We start from the raw sequence: 22,539 nt of genomic DNA, 5'->3' as shown, positions 1-22,539 counted from the left end.
TCAGGGAACAAGGGAGATAACCTTAAACGCTGACTGCCGGTGAGCCGGGCGGAACAGAGCCATATTTCTCTTCTTTCAAAAGTGAATAGGAGAAATATCGCTGAATTCCTTTTCTCAGCAAGGAACATCCCTGAGACAGAGAATGGCCCCTGAGGGTAGGCCTCTGAAATGGCTGCTGTCTTTTATGGTCAAAGATGAAGGGATGAAATAAGCCCTGGTCTCCTGTAGCGCTCCCAGGCTTATTAGGATGAGGAAATTCCTGCCAAATAAATTTTGGTCAGACCGGTTGTCTGCTCTCAAACCCTGTCTCCTGATAAGATGTTATCAATGACAACGCGTGCCGAAACTTCATTAGCATTTTTAATTTCGCCCCGTCCTGTAGTCCTGTGATCTCGCCCTGCCTCCATTTGCTTTGTGATATTTCATTACCTTGTGAAGCATGTGACCTCTGTGACCCACACCCTATTCGTACACTCCCTCCCCTTTTGAAAATTGATAATAAAAACTTGCTGGTTTTACGACTCAGGGAGCATCACGGAACCAGCCGACATGTGATGTCTCCCCTGGACACCCAGCTTTAAAATCTCTCTTTTGTACTATTTCCCTTTATTTTCAGAGCAGCCAACACTTAGAGAAATAGAAAAGGACCCATGTTTAATATTGGGGGGTGGGGTTTCCTCCGATATTTTATTTCCCCCGATAATATCTCTCAATTGAGTTCTTATAATAACTACATTAGGTAAGAACTATCATTATTCACATTTTTAGATGAAGAAATTCAGGTATAGAGAATTTAACAATTTGCCTAAAAGTGAACATTTGAAATTGAGCAATATGAAACCAGAATTTTTGCTTTTTTATAGAAGGCTAAATGAGCAAATTTCATATTCCTCATTTCTAAAGATCAGAGCTAGGCTTGTGTGCTCCAGGATTTAGACAGAAAAGCAAGTACCATCACTAGTCCCTCTTATTCATCTGCATTAGGTGCTTCTCTCAACTTTTAGAGCTGGTTATATATTCTTTCAGAGCACATACCTCTACATGACTTCATTGTATACACTTGTTTATTGTCTGTCTCTCAACTAGGATGTGAACTCTACATTCTAGAAAAGGCAAGTACTATGAATGGCATGTAACAAGTTTTATTTGTTAAATGAATCAATTGTTATTAGGTTGTATATACTGTATAAAGTACTTATCCCAGTTCCTGGAAGTAAATCCTTAAAGTTTTAATAAAATATAATAATCTTCCCCTTTGAAATGCAATGCAAAAAAAAAAAAAAAAAAATCCTGAAAGAATCAAGACTTGGACCAGGTGCAGTGGCTTACGCCTGTAATCCCAGTACTTTGTGGGGCTAAGGCAGGTGGATCACGAGGTCAGGAGTTTGAGACCAGCCTAATCAACATGGTGAAACCCATCTCTACGAAAAATACAAAAATTAGCCAGGCATGGTGGCATGTGCCTGTAATCCCAGCTACTCAGGAGGCTGAGGCAGGAGAATTGCTTGAACCCGAGAGGCAAAGGTTGCAGTGAGCCAACATCATGCCACTGCACTCCAGCCTGGGCAACAGAGCGAGACCCCATCTCAAAAAAAAAAAAATCAAGACTTAGAGAGATGGAGATACAGAATGCCTTTTTCATATTCTGCATGGAAGTTACCATTGCTTTCTAATTGGAAATCGGTGCCATTTGCATCCCCTGAACCCCTGAGGGCTGAGATCTTATTGATATTGCTCACTACTCTACCTACACATTAGTATAGGGCCTAATAGACAGCAGTTACATAGCAAATACTTATTGCATGAATGGAGGATATACAAATATATAAATATATTTGCCATCAGGTGTATTATCCATTTTATTATTATTATTATTTTTTTTTTTTTTTTGAGACAGAGTCTAGCTCTGTCACCCAGGCTGGAGTGCAGTGGCGCAATCTCGGCTCACTGCAACCTCCGCCTCCCAGGTTCAAGTATTATCCATTTTAAACAACAGCATCAATATTAGCAAAAGTTGTGGATAAGAAAAGGCATTTATACTTTTTGCCTATGAGTTGTTGAATTATCCAAGAATTGGTGATATTTATTATAGGATGGACAAGCTTGTAAGTTGAATCATGAAGCATCAAAAAGAACCACATAACTTAATTCCCACTGTGATCCAAATGGCATATTGAAAAACAGGCATTTCTGATGAGAACTACACATTATACACCCAGAGATAACAATATGCTTGTCCCTGGACATGATAACAACGGTGATGACAGCAATATGATTATCTCACATTTTTTTTTCTCAACACTGAGGGTAATTTGAAGAATCTTAAGTTTAATATTGACAGAGTCAGTTGCACTATATAACTGCACTGGTCAACATTATCATATAGTGTGATCTGTAGGCAGATTAGTTTTGCTCTGATCTCATCACCCTTATTTACTAGCTGTGAGACTTTGGATGATTTAAATAATCTCTTAACTTTTCAGTTCTTTTATTTTTATAAGATAGAAAAATAGTTGTATTTATTCTTTGCTCTTGGGCTACTATCAATTAATTCATTTAAAGCACTAAGAACATCAATTGGCACCTAATATATACATAATATGGTTAGTTATTATCACCTGTCATGCCCCGGACTTTGAGCTACATGGATATTAGCTGTGGAAAAAAAATTACACACACACACACACACACACACACACACACGTGCCTGCATAAAGCTAGAATTTTGACCTGAAACACACATCCAAAACTTTTGAGAATATACTGCAAATTCTGAGCATATTTCTCATATAAGTTGGTAGGAATGCATGGGCTCTGAAGACTCACTGACTGTGCTCAAATCTATCCTTCTCTGCCCATCAGTTTCATGATTTTAATCTTGGGAAAGTCTTGATTCCTCCCTGTGATACAGTTTCCTTATTTTTAATAGTGTTTACCATATAGAATTATTGAAAAGATTAAATGTGATAGAAATGTTAAAGTCTCAGACATTAAATGTATGCCCTATATCAGAATAATAGAGTTACATGAGTTTTTAAACAGACCTTAATTTACATGAGTCTGAAATGTTAGTGATTTGTTAATTACTATCAATAAGTTATTATTTTAGCAGCATCCAAATTAGAATAATATATTTTATCTTCTTCCCCCATGCTCCAATGAAATATGATGATTTCAGCTTTTTTTCTCAACATTGAGGGCAATTTGAAGAATCTTAAGTTTAAAACTGACGGGGTCAGTTGCACTTTATAATGTGTTTTCCTGGAGATTTCAGATGTATAGCATTGGAGCTGTCAACAGCAGCTAAGTTGAACACAAGATCCAAAAAATATCTCTGAACAACTCTCTTTTGGCCTCATTATGTTATTTTCCATGTAGATATATTGCAACTTAATGTACTACCTGAAATTTTCTTATGATGAAACACTTCATACTAGAAAAAAAAGAAATCATCCACTGGAAATCTGTTAACTAATATAAATGACAGGGTGAGAGGATTTTTGCTTAAAGTAAGTAACTTAAGATTCTACATATAAAAACTGCCATAATATCAAAGTTCACTGCATACTGTGCAATTTGAATTGGAAGTAACTCACAACATGACACAGGGAGTAAAATTCACATCTAACAGCATGAAACTGTATCATCAAAGCATAGTCATCCTTTTCTAGGGAGCTTTATTATATATATTCTGAAAGTTTATCTGTGCTAATTTAAGCTGTGTTGACATAAACAGTCTTCACAGAAAACAAGTTATTTTTCTGCCTTTAGTGATTTAGTGATTCCCCATTACATTTTCTATTTCATTTACTTCTAAGAAGATATGTGAAAAGTATAAATATGATAACCTTAATAAGTGTCTCACAAATGATTTTGGAAAGAAACCAACAGATTTGTTATACTCAGTGTATTAGTCAGACTGGGCTGCTATAACAAAATACCAGAGACCAGGTGGCTTAAACAACATGCATTTATTTCTCTTCATTCTATAGGCTTCAAAGTTTATAATCAGGGTCAGGGCCCTTTTCCTGTGTGCAGACAGCTTCCTTCTTGCTGTATCTTAACATAGTGAGAAGAAAGAGAAGGAGAGTGATATAGAGGGAGGAGAAGGGAGAAAGAGAGAGAGCGCTCTAAACTCTTTTTATAAGGGCACTTACCACCTCATCATAAGGACTCTGTTTTTATGACTTCATCTAAAACTAAATACCTCCTAAAGACCCACTTCCTAATACTATCACCTGGGGCCTAAACTTATGAATTTTGGGGGGACACAAACATTCAGTCCATAACACTAAGATTGCAGTAATGCATTCATGTTATTGCATCAGTTCAAATCATTAACAGGTATTTATATTTATATATTTCATCATTTTTCAATGAATATATTTAAATAAACATGTATTAATTAAGCTATATAATTCCAAATTGGCAATAGTTCAAAAATTAGAAATATTGTCCTTAAAACAGTCAGTTTGCTAGTTGAAACCAAAAGTAAGAAAGTCTTACCTTTCGAGATAGCTTTCCTGGAGCTTCCCTACTTTTCTGCAGGTGGAGTTGAATAACAGATTTATCTTTTTGAAACATTTTGTGGCTCCCCAAAGAGTGATCGCTGAAAGAGAAAAAATGAACACAATCATATCCTCCCATAATATTCCCAAATATGTGTTTTCCTCTCTGACTTCATTTTCTTTTATTTTTGGAACTTAGCTTGGTAAAAGTAAGCTGAGTGTGTGTGTGCGTGTGTGTGTGTTGTGACTATATATGCATTATATATTTTGTGTATAAATGAATAATATGAGAGAAAATATAAATATATAGATATAGATGAATACTGAAATTATTTTTATGTGCATTAATAAGTTAGAAAATGATTAAATGATTAGACACCTTTAGAATTATCACAATAAGTTTTAAATAATACTTTGCGTATTCTAAGTTAGTTTTACCCAGCCATCTCAGAGTTCAAAGCTGATGACAGCATGCTTCTGGGTGGTCTAACTGATGCCATTATGTCTGTGTGGGGACCTTATCTCACAGCAATGGGATGTGGTGAAAATGTCATGAGCTTTAGAGACAGATTTACGAGCTCGATGACCTTAGGAAGGCCAATTAAACTAAAACTATCTGAAACTCAGTATTTTCTCTTGTAGAGTTGGAATAGTAATGTCTACATCAAAGGGTTGACAAGCAGAATAAACAAAAAAATTATACCTATTTCAGAGATTTCTACTGGCATTATTATATTTGTCTCCATTCCTTTCTCTTTCTTTTTTTCCTATAAATATTTACCAAGCACAAATTAACTGAAGAGCACAATGAATTACTATTTTGCAACATATTGCTTATAAACACAATTTGATTATTCTGTGAAATGAAGGGCTTCTACTGTATAAGTCCCTTTACAGCTTTAAATTTTGATATCTCTGGTGACTCTTAGTCATTGAGAAAAGGATGAGTTATGTTAATGCACATTGTTCAAAGGGCCTTAAACATATGAAGGATTTCAGGGAAAAAAAAAGTATATGAGATACTGTAGTCCTTAAGATGATAATTTTACTTATATGGAAAATTCAGTAAATATTTGGGATAACTTGTTTCCAACAATGCCAGACAAATAGACCATTAATCTGCAAAATGAATTAACAAAAATATATAGAATTATGTAGAATAATTATATAGAATTTACTATACTATACAGTAAATTCTTTTTAAATGTTTCTATTTTAACATGTTGTTTTTAATACTTAAAAAAACTTAGTACCTACCTATCTACTAGCCAAAATGGTGAATGTTAGTGTGTTCATGACATATATTCAATGCCTATTCCTATCCCAACTATTAGTCTAACCTAGATCCTTGTCCCTGGGATATCCATAGGGCTCTTACGCTGTTCCCTGAGTTGTTTACACGGCCAATCTAGACAAAAGGCATGACCCCCGCTTTTCTTCACTTGTTCTTGGAACTGCCGATTTCTCCTTCCTCCTTCCCAAATGTCTGCTTCGAGGGCCATCCTCACAATCTATCACATGTACGCAAGTTCCTGTCCTTTCATCTCCCTCTACTCAACTCCATGCTAAGAGCTCTGTTTTCCTGTTCCTGCTACGGGAAGTGACTTAAGCATAGTGCTTTCAAAGATTCCTTTTCTCTGTATGTTGAAGTCTTGATTCTGCACTCTGACACCAGTGCAAAGACTTCAGCCTCATGTATGGCTACTGCGTGCTTACTTAAAACCGACTTTCTTTATTTCACCCACCTGTGTGTATACTTTTTCCTAGAATTGCCAGATAATATACTGGATGTCTAGTGTGATGGTTAATATTGAGTGGCAACTTGATTGAAGGATGTAAAGTATTGTTCTTGGGTGTGTCTGTGAGGGTGTTGCCACAGGAGATTAACATTTGAGTCTGTAGATTGGTCAAGGCAGACTCATCCTTAATCTGGATGGGCACGATCTAAACAACTGCTGGAATGGCTAGGTTAAAAGCAGGCAGAGAAACGTGGAAGGACTAGACTGGTTTAGCCTCCCAGACTACATTTTTCTGCCATGCTGGATGCTTCCTGCTCTCAAACGTCAGATTTCAAGTACTTCAGCTTTGAGACTCTTGGATTTTCATCCACAGACTGAAGGCCGCATTGTCAGCTTCCCTACTTTTGAGGTTTTTGGGACTCAGACTGGCTTTCTTGCTCTTTAGCTTGCAGATGGCCTATTGTGAGATCTCCCCTTGTGACAGTGTGAGTCAATACACCTTAATAAACTCCCCTTTATATATACATCTGTCCTATTAGTTCTGTCCCTCTAGAGAACACTGACTAATACATCTAGTATATATAAATTACAGAGAAACAATGAATATTTTTAGTATATATTTCATGTAGTATTTGATACATATTTATACTAAAGGTGTGTGTGTATATATATATGTACACATATGCTGTAGTATTAAAATTTATTTCCACCTGTTTCTTTGCATATTTTCATACCCATACACACACCACTTTATACCATATAGGTGTATTATAGGTGTGTGTCTCTCTATCTATATACATAGAGAGATATTTAGATATAGATAGATGTACAGATATAATACCTTAATACTGTTTAGGTGTGTGTGCGTGTGTGAGAGTGTGTGTGTGTATATATATATGTATATATACACCTTTATATAAGTATATAAACATATGTATATATAAACCTTTAATATAACTATGCATAATATATGAAACATATACTAAAAATATCTATGACTTTGAAATACAACTGAATAGCCTGTATTTTTATTTGCTACATCTGCCAATTTTACTGCTTTCAAAAACTAGGTCTTAGCTCTTTCCTTACCTTTGCTTCATTGTGTATGTCCTCGTGTGTGTGTGTGTGCGTGCGTGCGTGTGTGTGTGTCTGTATATGTGTGTGTATGATGGAGTCTGGCACCATAATTATTAGATTTGGGTTAATAACAGATGTTGAAAAAGTGTTTTTTCTCTATAATTTTTTTCAAATTATATTATAGGAATATATTCTCATGGGATACATCCAAATTGTACTCAACTCTACAAAATAAAAGAAATAGGAAAAAATTTTCCCTTTCCCCTTTTCTGGAAAAATAATTACCAAGAGCTTATTACACTTTCTTTGTAGGCTGAAATAAATAGGCAACACACATATTTCTGTTATAAATGAGAGAATCTTATTTTAGTCATGTCTCTAGTCTATAAATTCCTTTTAATTCATTTTTGGGACTTTGACTTTTAATCAGAAAAGTCTCAACTATCCAAGACATAGTAATGCCTTCTGCTATATTACTTTAGGTTTATATTAACTATATTTTTTCTTTTAGAATTATTTCCCTTCATGTGTTGGAATTATTTGAGCCATTTTTGAGTCTCTTCTTTCTCTATTTATCTTTAGAGGCTTGAGATTCATAAACATATTTTTACTTTCTGGTGGTTGCCTTTTTTAAAGAAAACAAAACATATCTTAAAGCTTTTCTATTGTAATCTTAATTTAATTACTATGTGACAGATACTCTGAAATAAAATTTAGAGCTTAATATGACTTCAATTCAGTTCTCTCTTAGAACCTTACAACTGCTCAAGTAGAGATCACTTCAAATATTAGTTCCAGATTCTTTTATCACTTACTTGATGAAATATAAAAAGTAGTAGATTCGTTGATCAAAAAAGTTAAAGTTGGGAATTATAAAGAAGACAGATATCTTAAAAATAGTTTATTTTTAAACTAAACATAACTAAATAGCCTCTCACTAGCCAAAGTTCTGATATTAGCATCAAGTCTTTGCTATTGGATGAAGGGTCAGTTGATAACAATTTTGTGTCATCTTTCTGATATAAAACAAATCTATAAGTAATTATCTTTAATTGCCTATTCTACTTTCTTAAATGTGGAGCAATTTCTTAGAGTCAAAGAACAACTTGATGGAAAATCACTTTAGATTTTTATAATTATTTTTCTAGTCTAAGTTGTTTCCTCTACATTGAATTCAACAACAATAGATTTTAATGGCTCTCCTTTATTAATTATCTTTAAAATTTTTTAACTCAATTTTCATAGAAACACTGACTTTCTTTGTTCACTCATATTTCATCACTCTGTAAATACTTCATTTACTTACCTAAATAAAATAACAATAGAACTGGCATAAAAATGTTCAGGAACAAACACAACTGACTCTAGGTACATTTACAACTCAAAGAAGCAAAAGTGCATGGGCATAATATACTTTATAGTAAACTATTATGCTAGAGAAGCACTTCTCAAATGTTGTCTACAAAACCCTAGAGCTACAAGAGACACTTCCCGGGTGTACATGCACTTGTAGGAAATAAAAATCAGTGTCACTTAAAAATATCCTCGATAAAATGGTTAAAAATATTAATTTTGTTAAATCTAAATCCTTAAACACATGTGTCTTTAATTTTCTATATGAACATATAGGAAAAACAGTTAAAGCATTTCTGCATACTATAATATAGAAGTTGTCTTCAGGAAAAGCCTCTTGCAATTGCTTGAGTGGCAAGATAAGTAACTTTTTTCATGCAACAATTTTACTACATGAGAGAATTACAGAGAAACCGTGGTTATTCAGACAGGTGTTTGGCAGTCAAAAATGAACAAGCTAAGCTTGTCACTTTAAGGAAAACAACTTCAGAAATAAGAATTTTGTAAAATTTGTATTTTCTACTATGAGCTTGCCGGCTTGGCAATACATAAAGACTTTTCTGGTGAGAAAAATGTTAATATTAAAAAATGTACTTTTTGATATTTTATAATAAAATATGGCAACATTTGGAAGATCTGCAGAATCCAACGAACATATTTGTCTAAAGTGACAATCCATGATGTTTCAAATCTTGCATGGGTAAAAAGAGGTTTATCAATAGGGTAAGACAGACCAATGGACTCTAAGTAGCCTAGTGTGAAAATTATTGATATTGTAAAATATTCCACGCTGTAACTAAATTTTAAAAGATTACTACTTATTGATTTTGGTGTAGTAATAAAGAAAGATGTTCACAATTATCTGAAAAGACTACTAAGATATTTATCTTTTCTGCAAATCCATATTTGTATGAGGTTAAATTTTCTTTACATACTTCCACTCAATCATGATAGTGCAACAGACTGAAGGGAAAAGCAGTCAATGGTCTTAATTAAACCAGACAATTAAAAGATTTCTAAACACATAACAATGCTACATTCCTCACAAATTATTTTTGTTTTGCAATATATAGTATCTATAATAAAAATATTTTATGTATATTTACATATAAGTTTATCATTATTTTTAATCCAAATAATAAATGTGTACTTAAAAAATTTCTCAATTATAATTTCCAACATGGTAAATATTGATAGACAAAGTTCACAAAAATTCTTTTTGGGGTACTCAAAGGGTTCTGAGACCAAAATGTTTGATAACTACTCTTCTAGAACAAACAATGAATTATGGGCCTTAATCATTCTGTTTTGTAAAGGAAATAAAGAATGTTAATCCAGCAAGTGAAGCAAGCAGAGATAGATAAAGGAGCCTCTACTAATATCGTTCTTTTTTTTTTTTTAACTATATTTTAGAACTTTTTAAGTAATTATGTTAACCATTGATCTGTATTCCATAGGGCTTCATTGTTTATTTTGCTGAAGTACATCTTTAAATAATTTTTAGAGAGATAATTTATGGATGTAAAATGGTTTTATTTCTGAAAATGTCTGTTTTTACATTGTCCTTGAATGCTGGCTTATTGTTAGTTCTAGAATTCTAGGTGACATTATTTTCATAAAATAATATTATACTAGAATTATCAGTTAAGATTAAATCTCTGCTGTTGTTTAAATAACATAGAGTTTCCATCACACTTTCTAAGAGCTGTGAACTACTCCTTTTACCACTATACATGGCAAGACCACAATTTTGATCAGCTTGTGTTTAACAATCTAGAGCTATGCTGTCTAGTACAGTGGTTAGTGAATACAAGCAGATACTAATCACTTGCAATGAGGCTACTTTTAATTAAGAAATGCTATAAGCATAAAATACACACTAGATTTTCAAGACTTGTCATATTAAATAATATGAAACATCTCAATGATTTTCTTTATTTTGATTACACATTAAAATAATATTTGAAGTACATTGAGTTAAAGAAACTGTAGTATTAAAATTTATTTCTACCTGTTTCTTTGTATATTTTTTCATTGTGTCTAGTAGAAAATTTAAAACTCTTAAGTGGCCTATATGATAATTTTGTCAAATGGTGCTATCTAGAGAAAATGAAAAAGAAAAGAGAGAAAAAGCAAAAAAGAACAGAAAGAAGGGTGGGAATTTAATAAGTAAGTGAAATAAAAAATGAATTTTTGTTTGAGAATTCTAGATATCAGAAAAGATAAGAAGAAAGGTTACCATACCAAGAGAAAGAGAAATGAAAGGCATGGACCCTAAGGTGGGTAACGTGGAGAGAAGGGTTGCGCTCTAAGAACAGGCCACGTTGGGAATTACAATGCTTATAGTATGAGCACAGGAATTATTCATTTGAGGTTGTACACACCAGGTGTTTTTCTCAATCTGGTAACATTCCAAATATGAGCACTACCTATGTTTTAGTTAATAATCATCTATGAAGCTTCCATTGTTAAACGAACTGAATGTCTATGACACAATTAAACGTTTAGGCTTTTTCTTCCCATATCCTAGGAAATCAAACTTTCTGTATATTAATTATTTATTCTCTCTACACATATTTGATTCCATCAATCTGCTAGTTATTATCTTAGGAATTATTATCAGTATACTTGTCATTTAAAATGAACACTAAGAGGCTGAATTCTTGTACATAATTACACTTATTTCCTATTCCTAAATAGCTCATGTTATTTTAGAGTATTTCTGAGGAAATATGTTTATGTAAAGAGAGATTAATGACCTTAACACCAAAAAATGATAAGTACTCAAATTTGTCTTATGAGCAAGAAAGCATCCTAAATAACATTCAAACTATGAATATTGATTTTCATTGCCCTAGCCACTCCTTGTAAACCCATATTTGAAAGCGATGCTCTTTTGTTGGAATAAATACTTACCCTTATTTTATATAATTTGAATTAAGCTAAAATGTTCTTTATTCTTACATGCAAGAAGTAGTCACAGAGGTGTATTGTGAAATATTAAACTCATGTATGGAAAATAAACTATTTCGATTTGATTTTGTAAATACTGAAAACAAGGATTGCTGACAGCTTCTGAAGGTATTTCTTTAAGAAAACTCAGTAACTAAGCTGGACTTAAAATCTTTGGGATAACTAAGTCAGGAATGTAAGGTGAATATAACAAAATATTAAAATAATATTAGTACTATAGTACTACTCAGCATATTTTTCAGATAGTTATGTGTATGTGCATACATTTAGCACATGTACACACATTTGGTATGTGCCCCTTGAAAATTTCTACATTGTTAAATCTGCCATATCCTTAATTTGAGTAAACTGGTCTTTGCAACTAATAAAATAGCCCTGGATTTTGTGCTCAAAGTGGTATTTGGAGCTGACTCAGCATAGATAAAGATCAATATGTTGTTTCACTAAACCAGTGCTCCTGAGTTTATTGTCATTTTGCCTTCAGGGGAGCTATGAATAGGAAAAGTCAAACTTTATGACTTGGAGAGACAAGAATAGGTTCAACCCTAAAACTAGGGCTTTTAGGCATGAGGTGGTTAGTAGAGAAGAGTTAAGCTTTTGAACAAAAATCCTGTATGGGACATAAATTGATACCAGCAGCTAATACTCAAGAGGGATTTGGACCAAGGAGATCTGAAACTTTATATTCAAATGCACTATTTTTCTTAAGACTTCCCGCAAGTCTATGAAAAGGCAACTATCCCTCATGCCTCCTCACTCAAATATGGTTATTTTTCTTCATACATATAGTATATATGCATTTCTTAAAATTCAAAACATTGAACATTCTGCAAAGAAGTTATTATTTTTGGGGGGGTATAAAAATTTATTATACATAAAGAATATTACCACTAACAAATGCAGACAGGCTAGGACATGGCACTGGGTGGAGGACGGCTAGCTCTTTGGAAAGTGAAAGGTTTGGGTGGCATGGGCTTCATGCCACGCTGATTGGTCAGTAGACAGGGGCACATGCCAAACACCACAGGGCATCAGGGCATCAGATGCCGCTCTGTGTGCCCACAAGTGTTCCCTGTCTCATCTGGGCCTTTGAAGGGACCACACCCAGAAGCGAGCAACTGAAGTGACGGGGCTTCCTAAGGTGCCCCTTCCAGGCTCGTCTCTGAAGTCACAGCAACACCCTTTTAAGCAATATGTTAAATCGGATGATTTCCACAAACTAACCACGAAGTTTCTAACCATCACAATTCAGTGAAGTACAAAACACTGAGTTACAGGCTGTGGGAAGAGAAGGCAGCACCAGTGGTGGCACCTTCCAATCCTGGTTGTTCTAGGGACAGGGAGAGGGGAAGGTCTTTTTTTAAACCAAGCCCCTCATTTCAATGTACAAAAGAATTACTCTGATCAATATTAAATCGTATTGAAAACAAAATGGACTAAAAGCAAATTCTCCTCTATGTTGGGGTGGAAGTGGGAGGAAAGAATGAGTCCTTCGAAGCAGGAAGGGAGACAGCAGGGGGAAGGTTCTGTGCCTGTGACCCCAGGTGGTCACTCAGGCTGCTCCATTTTTACTTTTGGTGGTCTCAGGAAGGTCCGATTTTTCTTCTCTTTCTTCCCCTTTGTATTGGCTTGGAAGTTTCGCCAGCTGTCCACACGACCATCTCGACTTTCCTCAAAGTTTTTCCACCACTCTCTTTCCCGTTTGGCTTTTTCTTGAGCTTCAATCTCTTCTTCCCTTTGTCGTTTCCTTTCATGCATCTCTTTGGCTTCTCTCTCTTACCTTTTAATTTCCAGCTCAGCAAAGAGTTTCATTGTCTGTTTATATACAGCTTGTGTGAACAGTTCAGGATCATCCTCCTCTACAATTGTAGGTTTTCCTTCCTTCTTTGTTTTTTTCGCTCTTTCACAGTGTGTTCCACGTATTCTTTTCCTGCCTGAATTACATCCAGGGCCCTCTTCGTTTGCTCCTGATCCAGTAGCAACTTGTAAGCTTTGTCCACAGCTTCAAAAGCATTTTGTGCTCTGTCAGCATCATCTTGATTTTTGTCAGGATGCACCAAGATGGATAACTGCTGAAACCTCTTTTTTGTTTCCTCATCTGTAACTTCAGGATCTATCTGAAGAACCTCAAATGGGTTCAAATTGAAGTAAGAGGAACCAGGACGGGTCAGTCTTTCAATCTGATTTTTCGATGTTAGAACCGAGCCTCTCTTCTCTATTTGTTTCACCTCACTGTAGAAGGTCACAAAGGCTTCCTCGGTGCTGCCTCCGCTGCCCCAAGTCCTGCTCTCTCCTGAAGCCGCCATTTCCCCGGCCCAGCCACCAAGTTATTACTATTTTTTTTAATCTGGAAAAAAGTTTTACAACAACTCTCAAGTTTGCAATGCTCTCCCTACTAAGTTACAAGCAGTCACAAAAGACAAGTAGTAATATAACTATATAAATGAAGTTACTAAGAAAGTCAGTAAAAATAAGTAACAGTGGTGAAACTGTCACTTTGTATCTTTCACAAAAAACATATACTAAGCCCCAAGGAGATCTTTTTGTAGGGGGTATGGTATGCGAAATTTATGATATAGTCATTATACCAGGAGATCAAATATGCAGATTTCATTCTATCCTAAGGTTTTATTATTGTTTTTGCCCACAAAATTTCCAGCGGAGAAACATCCTACTACAGACTTTACAAATAAAAAACAATACATGAGCAATGTTTTGTCATATTAATGTGATTTCAGCTAATTTGAAGTAATATGTAATTCAAAAGTTCTTTAATCACTTTATTTTATTTAAGAAAAACAGAGAATTGGGTCATTTAAACTTTTATTAATTCAAAATTGGGAAGATTTAATAATTCTTAGCTTCTAAAACTAGACAGTGCTTTTGGGTAACAAAAATAATGTGACAGCTACATTTTGGTATTATATATCTACAATAATATTAAATTATGTACCTACATTCACATGTAATTTGCCATATCTTCTTGGAACCCTCATGCAACAGCTTTGAGATTCCTTTGACCACGTTTATTAGTTGATGATGCTTGTGCAATTCAGCTTTTTAAAAAACTTGGGGCTGAAATATGCTATCATTTTTACAAATAGCTTTTAATAATATTAAACAAACTTTATTTAGCACAAGGTCTTTCTTTGGGATTTCACTCTCAAGTAAAGGTATATATATATGCATATGAGGACATTTGTTCTAGCACAGAGTTATTGAATTAAAACCAAATGCAAGTTGTATGGTGTGTTATTTTTGTGGTCATTAGCTATTTACTGCAGAGGTAAACCAAAGTTAATCATAGAATATTAGGTAAAGCACTATGAAGGAGATTTAAAAAGAAATTAAAGTCATTCAAGAAACTCTTATTGAATGATTTATTAACAGAATACACTTTTTTACTGTGTGTGAGATAGCTCAAATTTATGATATGTTCCTTTCTATCCTCCCACAAGGTTCTGTGATTTTATAAGTGGAGGAGTAGAGTTATGTAAAAGAGAAATGCACTTTATCTATTTCTTTGCTCAAAGTAAGTCTTAAAAGTTGGAATGAATTTTAATATTTGAAGTCTTAGGCTGTAACAAATTTGCTGGAAGTAATCAATTCGTTCAAGTTTGCTAAGTGAAATCGTTAATTTCACTGAGAAGAAAAAAGACTCTTCTACCCCAGCAATATATACAATGCAGTTTTACTGCTAATGAGTGTAATCTATTACTTAAAACTGTATGTATTATGACTTAGTCTTTTTCTCACTGGTAATTAATAGTTTTATTTTTACTCTGAGTACAAAACAATTTCAATTTATAATCAAATGTTTAATGAACAAATTCATATAAATTGGGTCGGGCGCGGTAGCTCTCTCCTACAATCCCAGCACTTTGGGAGGCCGAGGCGGGTGGATCAATAGAGGTCAGGCATTTGAGACCAGCCTGGCCAACATGGTGAAATGTCATCTCTACCAAAAATACAAAAATTAGCCGGGCATGGTGGCATGCACATGTTGTCCCAGCTACTCAGAAGCCTGAGGCAGGAAAATTGCTTGAACCCAGGAGGCAGAGGTTTCAGTGAGACGAGATTGTGCCACTGCACTCCAGCCTGGGTGACACAGTGAAGACTCCATCTCAAAGAAAAGAACAAATTAATATAAATTGTCATGAGATTAATTAGAACTTTTTTTAAAAAATAGAAGTTTTTTGAAAAGGATTATTTTAGAATTTTAATTAAAAGGATTTAATTTTGTAAAACTATTTTTGTACTCTAATAAAAGGAATGCATCGTCTCTACTAGTCCCAGAGAGAAAAACAAGACTCTCAAGTAGATAGGAAGATCATTGTAATCAATGCTGGCAAGGATGCAGAGAAAAGGGAGCTCTTACACACTGTTGGTGGGAATGTAAATTACTACAACCATTATGGAAAATAGGATGGAGGTTTTGCAAAAGACTAAAATAAACTACCACGCAATTCAGGAATCCTACTAATGGGCATTTATCCAAAAGAAAGGAAATTAGTGTACTAAAGGGATACCTGCACCTCCATGTTTATTGAAATACTATTCACATTAGCCAAGATATGGAATCAACCTAAGTATTCATCAATGAATGAATAAATAAAGAAAATGTGGTATATATACACAATGGAATACTCTTCAATTATTTCAAAAAGAATGAAATGCTGTCAATTGCAGCAACATAGATGGAACTAGAGGCCATTATGTTAAGCAAAACAAGCCAAAATCTTCTCTTCTAGCTTTTTTGAATATACAATAATTGTTGTTAACTGTAGTCTAACTACTGTGCTCCCAAACACTGGAACTGATTCATTCTATCTAACTATATGTTTACATGTATTAACGCTCCTCTCTTCATCCTCTCCCCATCCCACACCCTTCCCAGCCTCATAACTATAATTCTATACTCTAACTCCATGAGATAACCATTTTTAGTTCCCACATATGACTGACCCCCTTCCACAAAGAAATGATAAATGTTCGAGGTGGTGGATATTCTAAATATCTTGACTTGATCATTATACATTCTGTGTAGATATTCAAATATCACATATACCTCATTAATATTTACAGTGTATCAATAAGAAAACAAGTCATAAAAAGAAACCACAGCTGTAGAGAAAAAAAATCACAGGAGTGGTTTTTTTGGTTAGGATGGAGAAACAGAAATACCTGCGCTCCTACTAAATATTTGGCTAGAGAGTAATAAGAGATAAAATTATGAAGAAGCATTATACTTCATGTATTATCAATGTATTTATGAAGAAGAAACTCATGTGAGATGATTACAAGTATAGGTGAAGGTGCAATTGTTACTCTCTGTAAAAAATAGAGATGCAGGGACAGTCTAGGAAATAGTTTCATTTTCTAGGACCTCATATCTGTGCTACATTCAATGGGAAAGAAAAGATATAGTTCCCGTCCTTGAGCTCACTGGAAAAACTGACTGGGATCAAGCTATTGCATAAGAGTATGGACTCCTTTCTCCATGGTAATGAAATCGGGAGTTGAAGAACAGGAACATGATTAAAATTTTTAATATTTTTTAAATGAAACAGATGATTTCTTTTTTTCTATTATTTCTCATATTGCTAACAATTTTGTATTAAGCTTCCATGAACCTATGACAAAATTGATAGTTTCTGTTCTGATTCTTTAATTTGCTCTGTGTTCATTATATAGTGTATTATTTAAAATCAGACAGGGAGAGTGAGAGTAAGAAAGTGAGAGAGAGAGAGAAAATGAAAGGGAGAATAAGAATGAGTGAGTCATAGGATATTTTAAATGAGAGAAGAGGTTTTATGATACTAAATTAAAATAAATGTTAAATAAGTTGCAAAAATAGTATAGTTATATTTAAAGGCAAAGAATTAGGCAGAAAATTTAGAAGAATGGTACCACAGAGATGGACCGCCCCACCCCCCACTGTGGAGGTAAACAAGCATGGTACTGAGATGGAAGAGGCTGGGACCTGTCTGTGTTGGCTGTAGGTAAATTTGTTTGTACAGGGGGCTGCATTGGGGCAGCTTGAAGTGGAAACTCAACATTGGTCTGAGTCTGAGGTGTCCCATTTGATACTGGGGCCTGGAACTGGCCCCGCTTCCTGTTTCCTTGGCTCTGTGGCAAGGGATTTCCATCTATATCATACTTAGAACAGCAAGTACTTTCCCAAAGTTTACCTTTATGATAATGTGGGCAAACAGTAGCAGGAGCATTTGGCTGTGTTTTTGAGCCAGCTTGTCCGCTTTTTTTTAAGTTTTTAACACTGCAATTTTTTTGAGTATGACCAAGTTGATTGCAATTATAGCAGGCTCCAAGAAAAGAATCAGTTGAGTCAGTCTGATTGCCGTCCTTCATGGCCTGTGCCACATAATCGCTTTGTGGGTCTCCGATCCAATGCCTTCACAAGCTTTCATATATGCAGGCAACACCTCATGATCAGGTACATTTTGTCGTTGGATGGAACGCATGGCTGTTTTACACTCATGGTTCGCATTCTCAAAAGCTAACATATGAAGGAGAATACCCTGAGCACGCTCATCAGAGACAGATTTTTGAGCAGCATCTTGTAACTTAGCCACAAAATCAGAATACAATTCATTGTGACCCTGCTTAACAGTAGCAAAAGACACAGGAGCTTGGCCTGGGGTGCCTAATTTATCCCAAGCTCTCATACACACCTTTGTCACTTGTTCCGTGGTAAGAGCATCAAAACCCAATTGGGCGGTAGTATCAGAGTAATTATCGGAGCTTGTGAGCTGAGCCTGAGTAATTAGAATGCCATCAGTCCGATTTAGCTGAACCCGCAGACAGGCCTCCTCTGACCACCAGGTACGGAACTGTAAATGCTGAGATGGAGTTAGAACAGCTTTGCCAAAAGGTCCCAGTCTAAAGGAAGCACAATGACCTCAGTACAAAGAGTCTATAATACCATCTTAACATACGGAGAAATAGGACCATACTGAGTACAAGCATCCTTGAATTCTTTTAAAAAGGTAAGACCGAGCGGCGCATATCGAAGCCCTTGTACCCCTTGAGCATTAGGAGGTTCCAGTGCAACTGGATAAGCCCATGCCTCTAACCTATGTGTTTGTTTGTTGTAGCATAATAAGCATTGTATGAAAGTTTCAAGAACAGGCACATGAGACAGAGTCGGCATAGAAGTGACAGGAAAAGTATGTGTAGATAAGGGAAACTGAGGTTGAGGAGGTTGGACCGACCGGTATGAGAGTGTGAGAAAGGGTCATTGGGGGAGCAGAAGAGGCAGAAGCATACTACTGATTATTGATATATGAAAAAGGAAATTTTGATTTGCTAGGAAAATTATCTTTCTTAATTTTGCAATATTACAAGGTATAAACATCTTTATTAATTTGTTGATTAGATCTAGTTTTTATACCATGTGCTGTTCTAGAAAAGAGAATAATTTTTGGAAAGTCTAAGTTCTTAAGTCATTATTCTTGGCTTCTAATATATCAGTACTTGAAATGTGGACTGTAGACTGGCAGCATAGATATCAGCAGATGCTTGTTAGAAATGGAGAGCCTCAGGCCTCACCCAGACCAACTGAAATCAGAATTCTTTCTCTAACAAGATCCTCAGGTGACACTTTAAAGTTTGAGAACACTGTGTTAATATCAGAATAATTGTGAAACTTCTATATGCATTATATGGGTTCATAGTCATATTTATTTACATTTCCCCCTTTTTAGGATTTTATGTATTACTTCACTAACCCTGAGAAATACAGTCTTCACTAATATACCAATATAACACTGCTATGTTTGTAGTCGTATGTTTCATGATCTATTTGACCATTATGTTGAAGTATTATCAGAAAATTAGCATTTTCCCCAGCCAAATACTCCAAAGGAAGTATAATTCTATAAGTTTTAGAGTCTAAATTTTTACTTATTGCACCGTTGTTAACGTATTACATGCTACCGGTGTTCTCTGTATAAAGTAGAACTTTATGAACAGATTTCCAAGTCTTTAAGGACACATATTTTAGACAAATTACATAGGAATACACTAAAAGTAATATTTGAATGATTAATATATATTCCTTTAGATACTAGAAAAAATAGTAATAAATATTCTGCACATTAAAATAAGTTCTATCAATACAAGTAGCCTATTACTCTTAAATAATATGCAAATCCTTGATATACACAAATGGTTCAATGTCCATTAGGGAATAAATGACTATATTTAACATACATTAACATTTGGCAACTTTTCTATCTTAATAAAACCCAATTAAAGAAATTTTAATATGATTAAATGACTATGAAAACATTAAAATATACATTTATCAGTTAAATATTGAGCCATCTATTTATGAATAATTTACCTATTTAAAACAGTGATTAAATCAAGGTGTATACATTTTCTCCACATTACACTTTTCCAAATTTCTGTCTCTTTAATACAATTGCTTTCTGGATGATATTTCCAACTGCTAAAACTTAATGCAAGTATTTGACAATGTTTTGCTCTTTGGATCTAATGTTTTGGCACCAAGAGAAGTCCAGATGTACATGTGGAAAACTGCACATTCAAAAGATGAGTTTTAATGAGTAATCAATATAAGGTTAAATTTACTAAAATACTTTCCTGTGCTCATTGGATTTACTGTCAAAATCATATGTTGGGAGAAGGTAGCAGACCAGTGACTGAGTGTGTTAATAAGTTCAAATAAAAAAGGAAAAGGGAATATCCGTGAACTTAGTGCAACAAAATATATGTAATTTCATATAAATATTTATTTTTTATTATGTATCATTATTATAAAATAATAATTATAAAAATGTTATTGAAATATTTTAATATATTTTGTTATTAAAATAATAAAATATTATTTTTCCTACAATAAAGAAAATCATTAGTCTTAAAAGACATTCACTGTTAACATTGCACAATAAACAACTGGATTTACTAATAAGAATGTCATCAAATTTATCAAACTTCCCAAAGGATAATTTCAAGCACATTCATGATGGAACAATGACAATGACAATGAAAATTTCAAAAGAAATATGTTTTTACTTCCATGAGATGGTTTTCAATCTTTAGATACTTGTAGAGATGCAAAGGAGATATATAAATAGGAATCTACTGTATTAAACATTTCAGTGTTTAATACTTTACTGTTTAGAATAACTATGCAATATCAGCACAGAAATATTTATTTTCTTAAAGCTGTATTATCTGCTCAAGGCTGGTCTGTAGGAATTTCAGGCAAATAGTTATTTTGGTAAACTAAAAGATGATGTTTTTTATCAAATAAGTATTTGAAGTTGATATACATGAGAACAGACTTTTCCAATTGTTTTTAATGAGCTGCCTCAACAAAGAAATGGTGTTTTAGAACTAACTCTTCTATAAAAAGTAAGTGATAACGCTTATTCTTAAGGCCCCTGTGATTTTAAAAAATCAGTATTTAATCAACATACAAGTATTATTCTAACCAAAAAAGTACTTATCACCAAAGAATTTATTTACTTAGCTGTGATCAGTTTTAATAAGCTTTATTACAGGTAGGATGAGCAACTTGTCCTAGTTTGGGACTTTACTGGTTTCAAAGCTGAAATTCCCACATCCTGAGAGCTACCTCAATCCTAAGCAACCTGGAATGGTTGGTCACCCTAGTCACAGGTCATTTAAATATTTGTTTTCATAAATAGTCATAAAATAAAATAAAGTCAAGAATAAGACTGTTAATATGATTTAGAAAATTTCAAATTCACTGCAAAGGGGGTAAAATTGATGTAATTATGCTGATTATAAGACTATAATGTCTGCGTAACGTCTGTTTAAAACAAAACCAAAAACAAGTGGTAACTTAATATTTACAGATTATAACATAATCAAAATTGTATAAAATACTTACTTTTGTAAAAATTCTTCAGAGCCACATACATTTAGAATATGATCTTTGGGCAGTAACTGGTCATTTGTACAAAAATGCAGAATTTCTGCAATTAGATCTTTGACGAGATAGTTAGCTAAAGACAAAGAGGAATAATAAAAGTCAATAAAAGTGTATCATACTGACTAAGAAAAGTTTTTGAGCACAAAATATGACCAACACAGTACAAAGGATTGTAACTGTCTAGCTTCATCAAGGGGAATTAAACTGAGATTCATCTCACTTATCAGTTTGGTTAGATTTAAAGATATTTGGGGAAAATGTTGACTGCAATTCCTTTGATCAGTTCTGTATTCATGTAATATAACAAAACTAGGTATTGTGTTTCTCATGTTAAAGCCCTTGGTACACTGTAGTTCTGCATCAAAATCTACCGCAATTTCTCTTAGGGACTTGAGAAATACACTCAGGAACTTGAGTATAGCCAGGCAAAAGCTCCAGGAGGTGCTTTATTCTTTCCATTTTTCAATCTAAGTGAGATGTATTGCTCCTTCATAGGGTATCAGCATGATAAAAGGATTCTGAATTAACTGGAATATTCTCAGGGCATTTATACTAGTTAATATTCATATTCATGCCATGACATTAAGACAATTCTGTGATGATTGAGATGTTCTTATCAATGTTCTGTCACTGAGACATGGAAATAATACAGACTTTTCATTTTTTAGTTGATCTATGTGCATAAGTTATTTCGCTTTTTTGACCTAGTTTCCTCATCTGTTAAATAGGGTTTATAATAGCACGATTCATTTTCCTCAAGAATCTGGTGCGAAGCTATCATAAAAAAAAATAGACAAATATGGTCAGTAAATTTAAAAGTGTTATGCAGGTTATATTCACTCTGGAATATAATGTTAGTATTAATATTAATAATAGCTATATTTTACTGAGCAATTACTCTATTAAGTTCTTTACATGTAATTTCTCGATTATTGTACCTTTT

The 22,539-nt window shown here is 34.0% G+C and overlaps 1 protein-coding gene and 1 pseudogene across 6 annotated transcripts in view; both read right to left on the bottom strand.

The window, feature by feature from the left end:
• PIK3C2G (phosphatidylinositol-4-phosphate 3-kinase catalytic subunit type 2 gamma) overlaps positions 1-22,539 on the bottom strand; it is a 422,739-nt gene that overhangs the window by 350,772 nt on the left and 49,428 nt on the right. For all 6 annotated transcript variants that reach the window (XM_021922093.2, XM_021922095.2, XM_017945702.3 and 3 more), the window contains 2 exons: positions 21,555-21,669; positions 4,507-4,609 (listed from right to left, as the gene is read on the bottom strand). In XM_021922093.2, the coding sequence (XP_021777785.2) occupies positions 4,507-4,609; positions 21,555-21,669 (218 nt within the window). The remainder of the gene's footprint in view (positions 1-4,506; positions 4,610-21,554; positions 21,670-22,539) is intronic.
• Positions 12,504-14,081, bottom strand: LOC103875652 (annotated as a pseudogene).

Source organism: Papio anubis, chromosome 9, assembly GCF_008728515.1.
Source record: "Papio anubis isolate 15944 chromosome 9, Panubis1.0, whole genome shotgun sequence".
Classification (NCBI taxonomy): domain Eukaryota; kingdom Metazoa; phylum Chordata; class Mammalia; order Primates; family Cercopithecidae; genus Papio; species Papio anubis.
The sequence above is the reverse complement of the archived record's forward strand: the minus strand, read 5'-3'. Positions and strand labels throughout refer to the sequence as shown.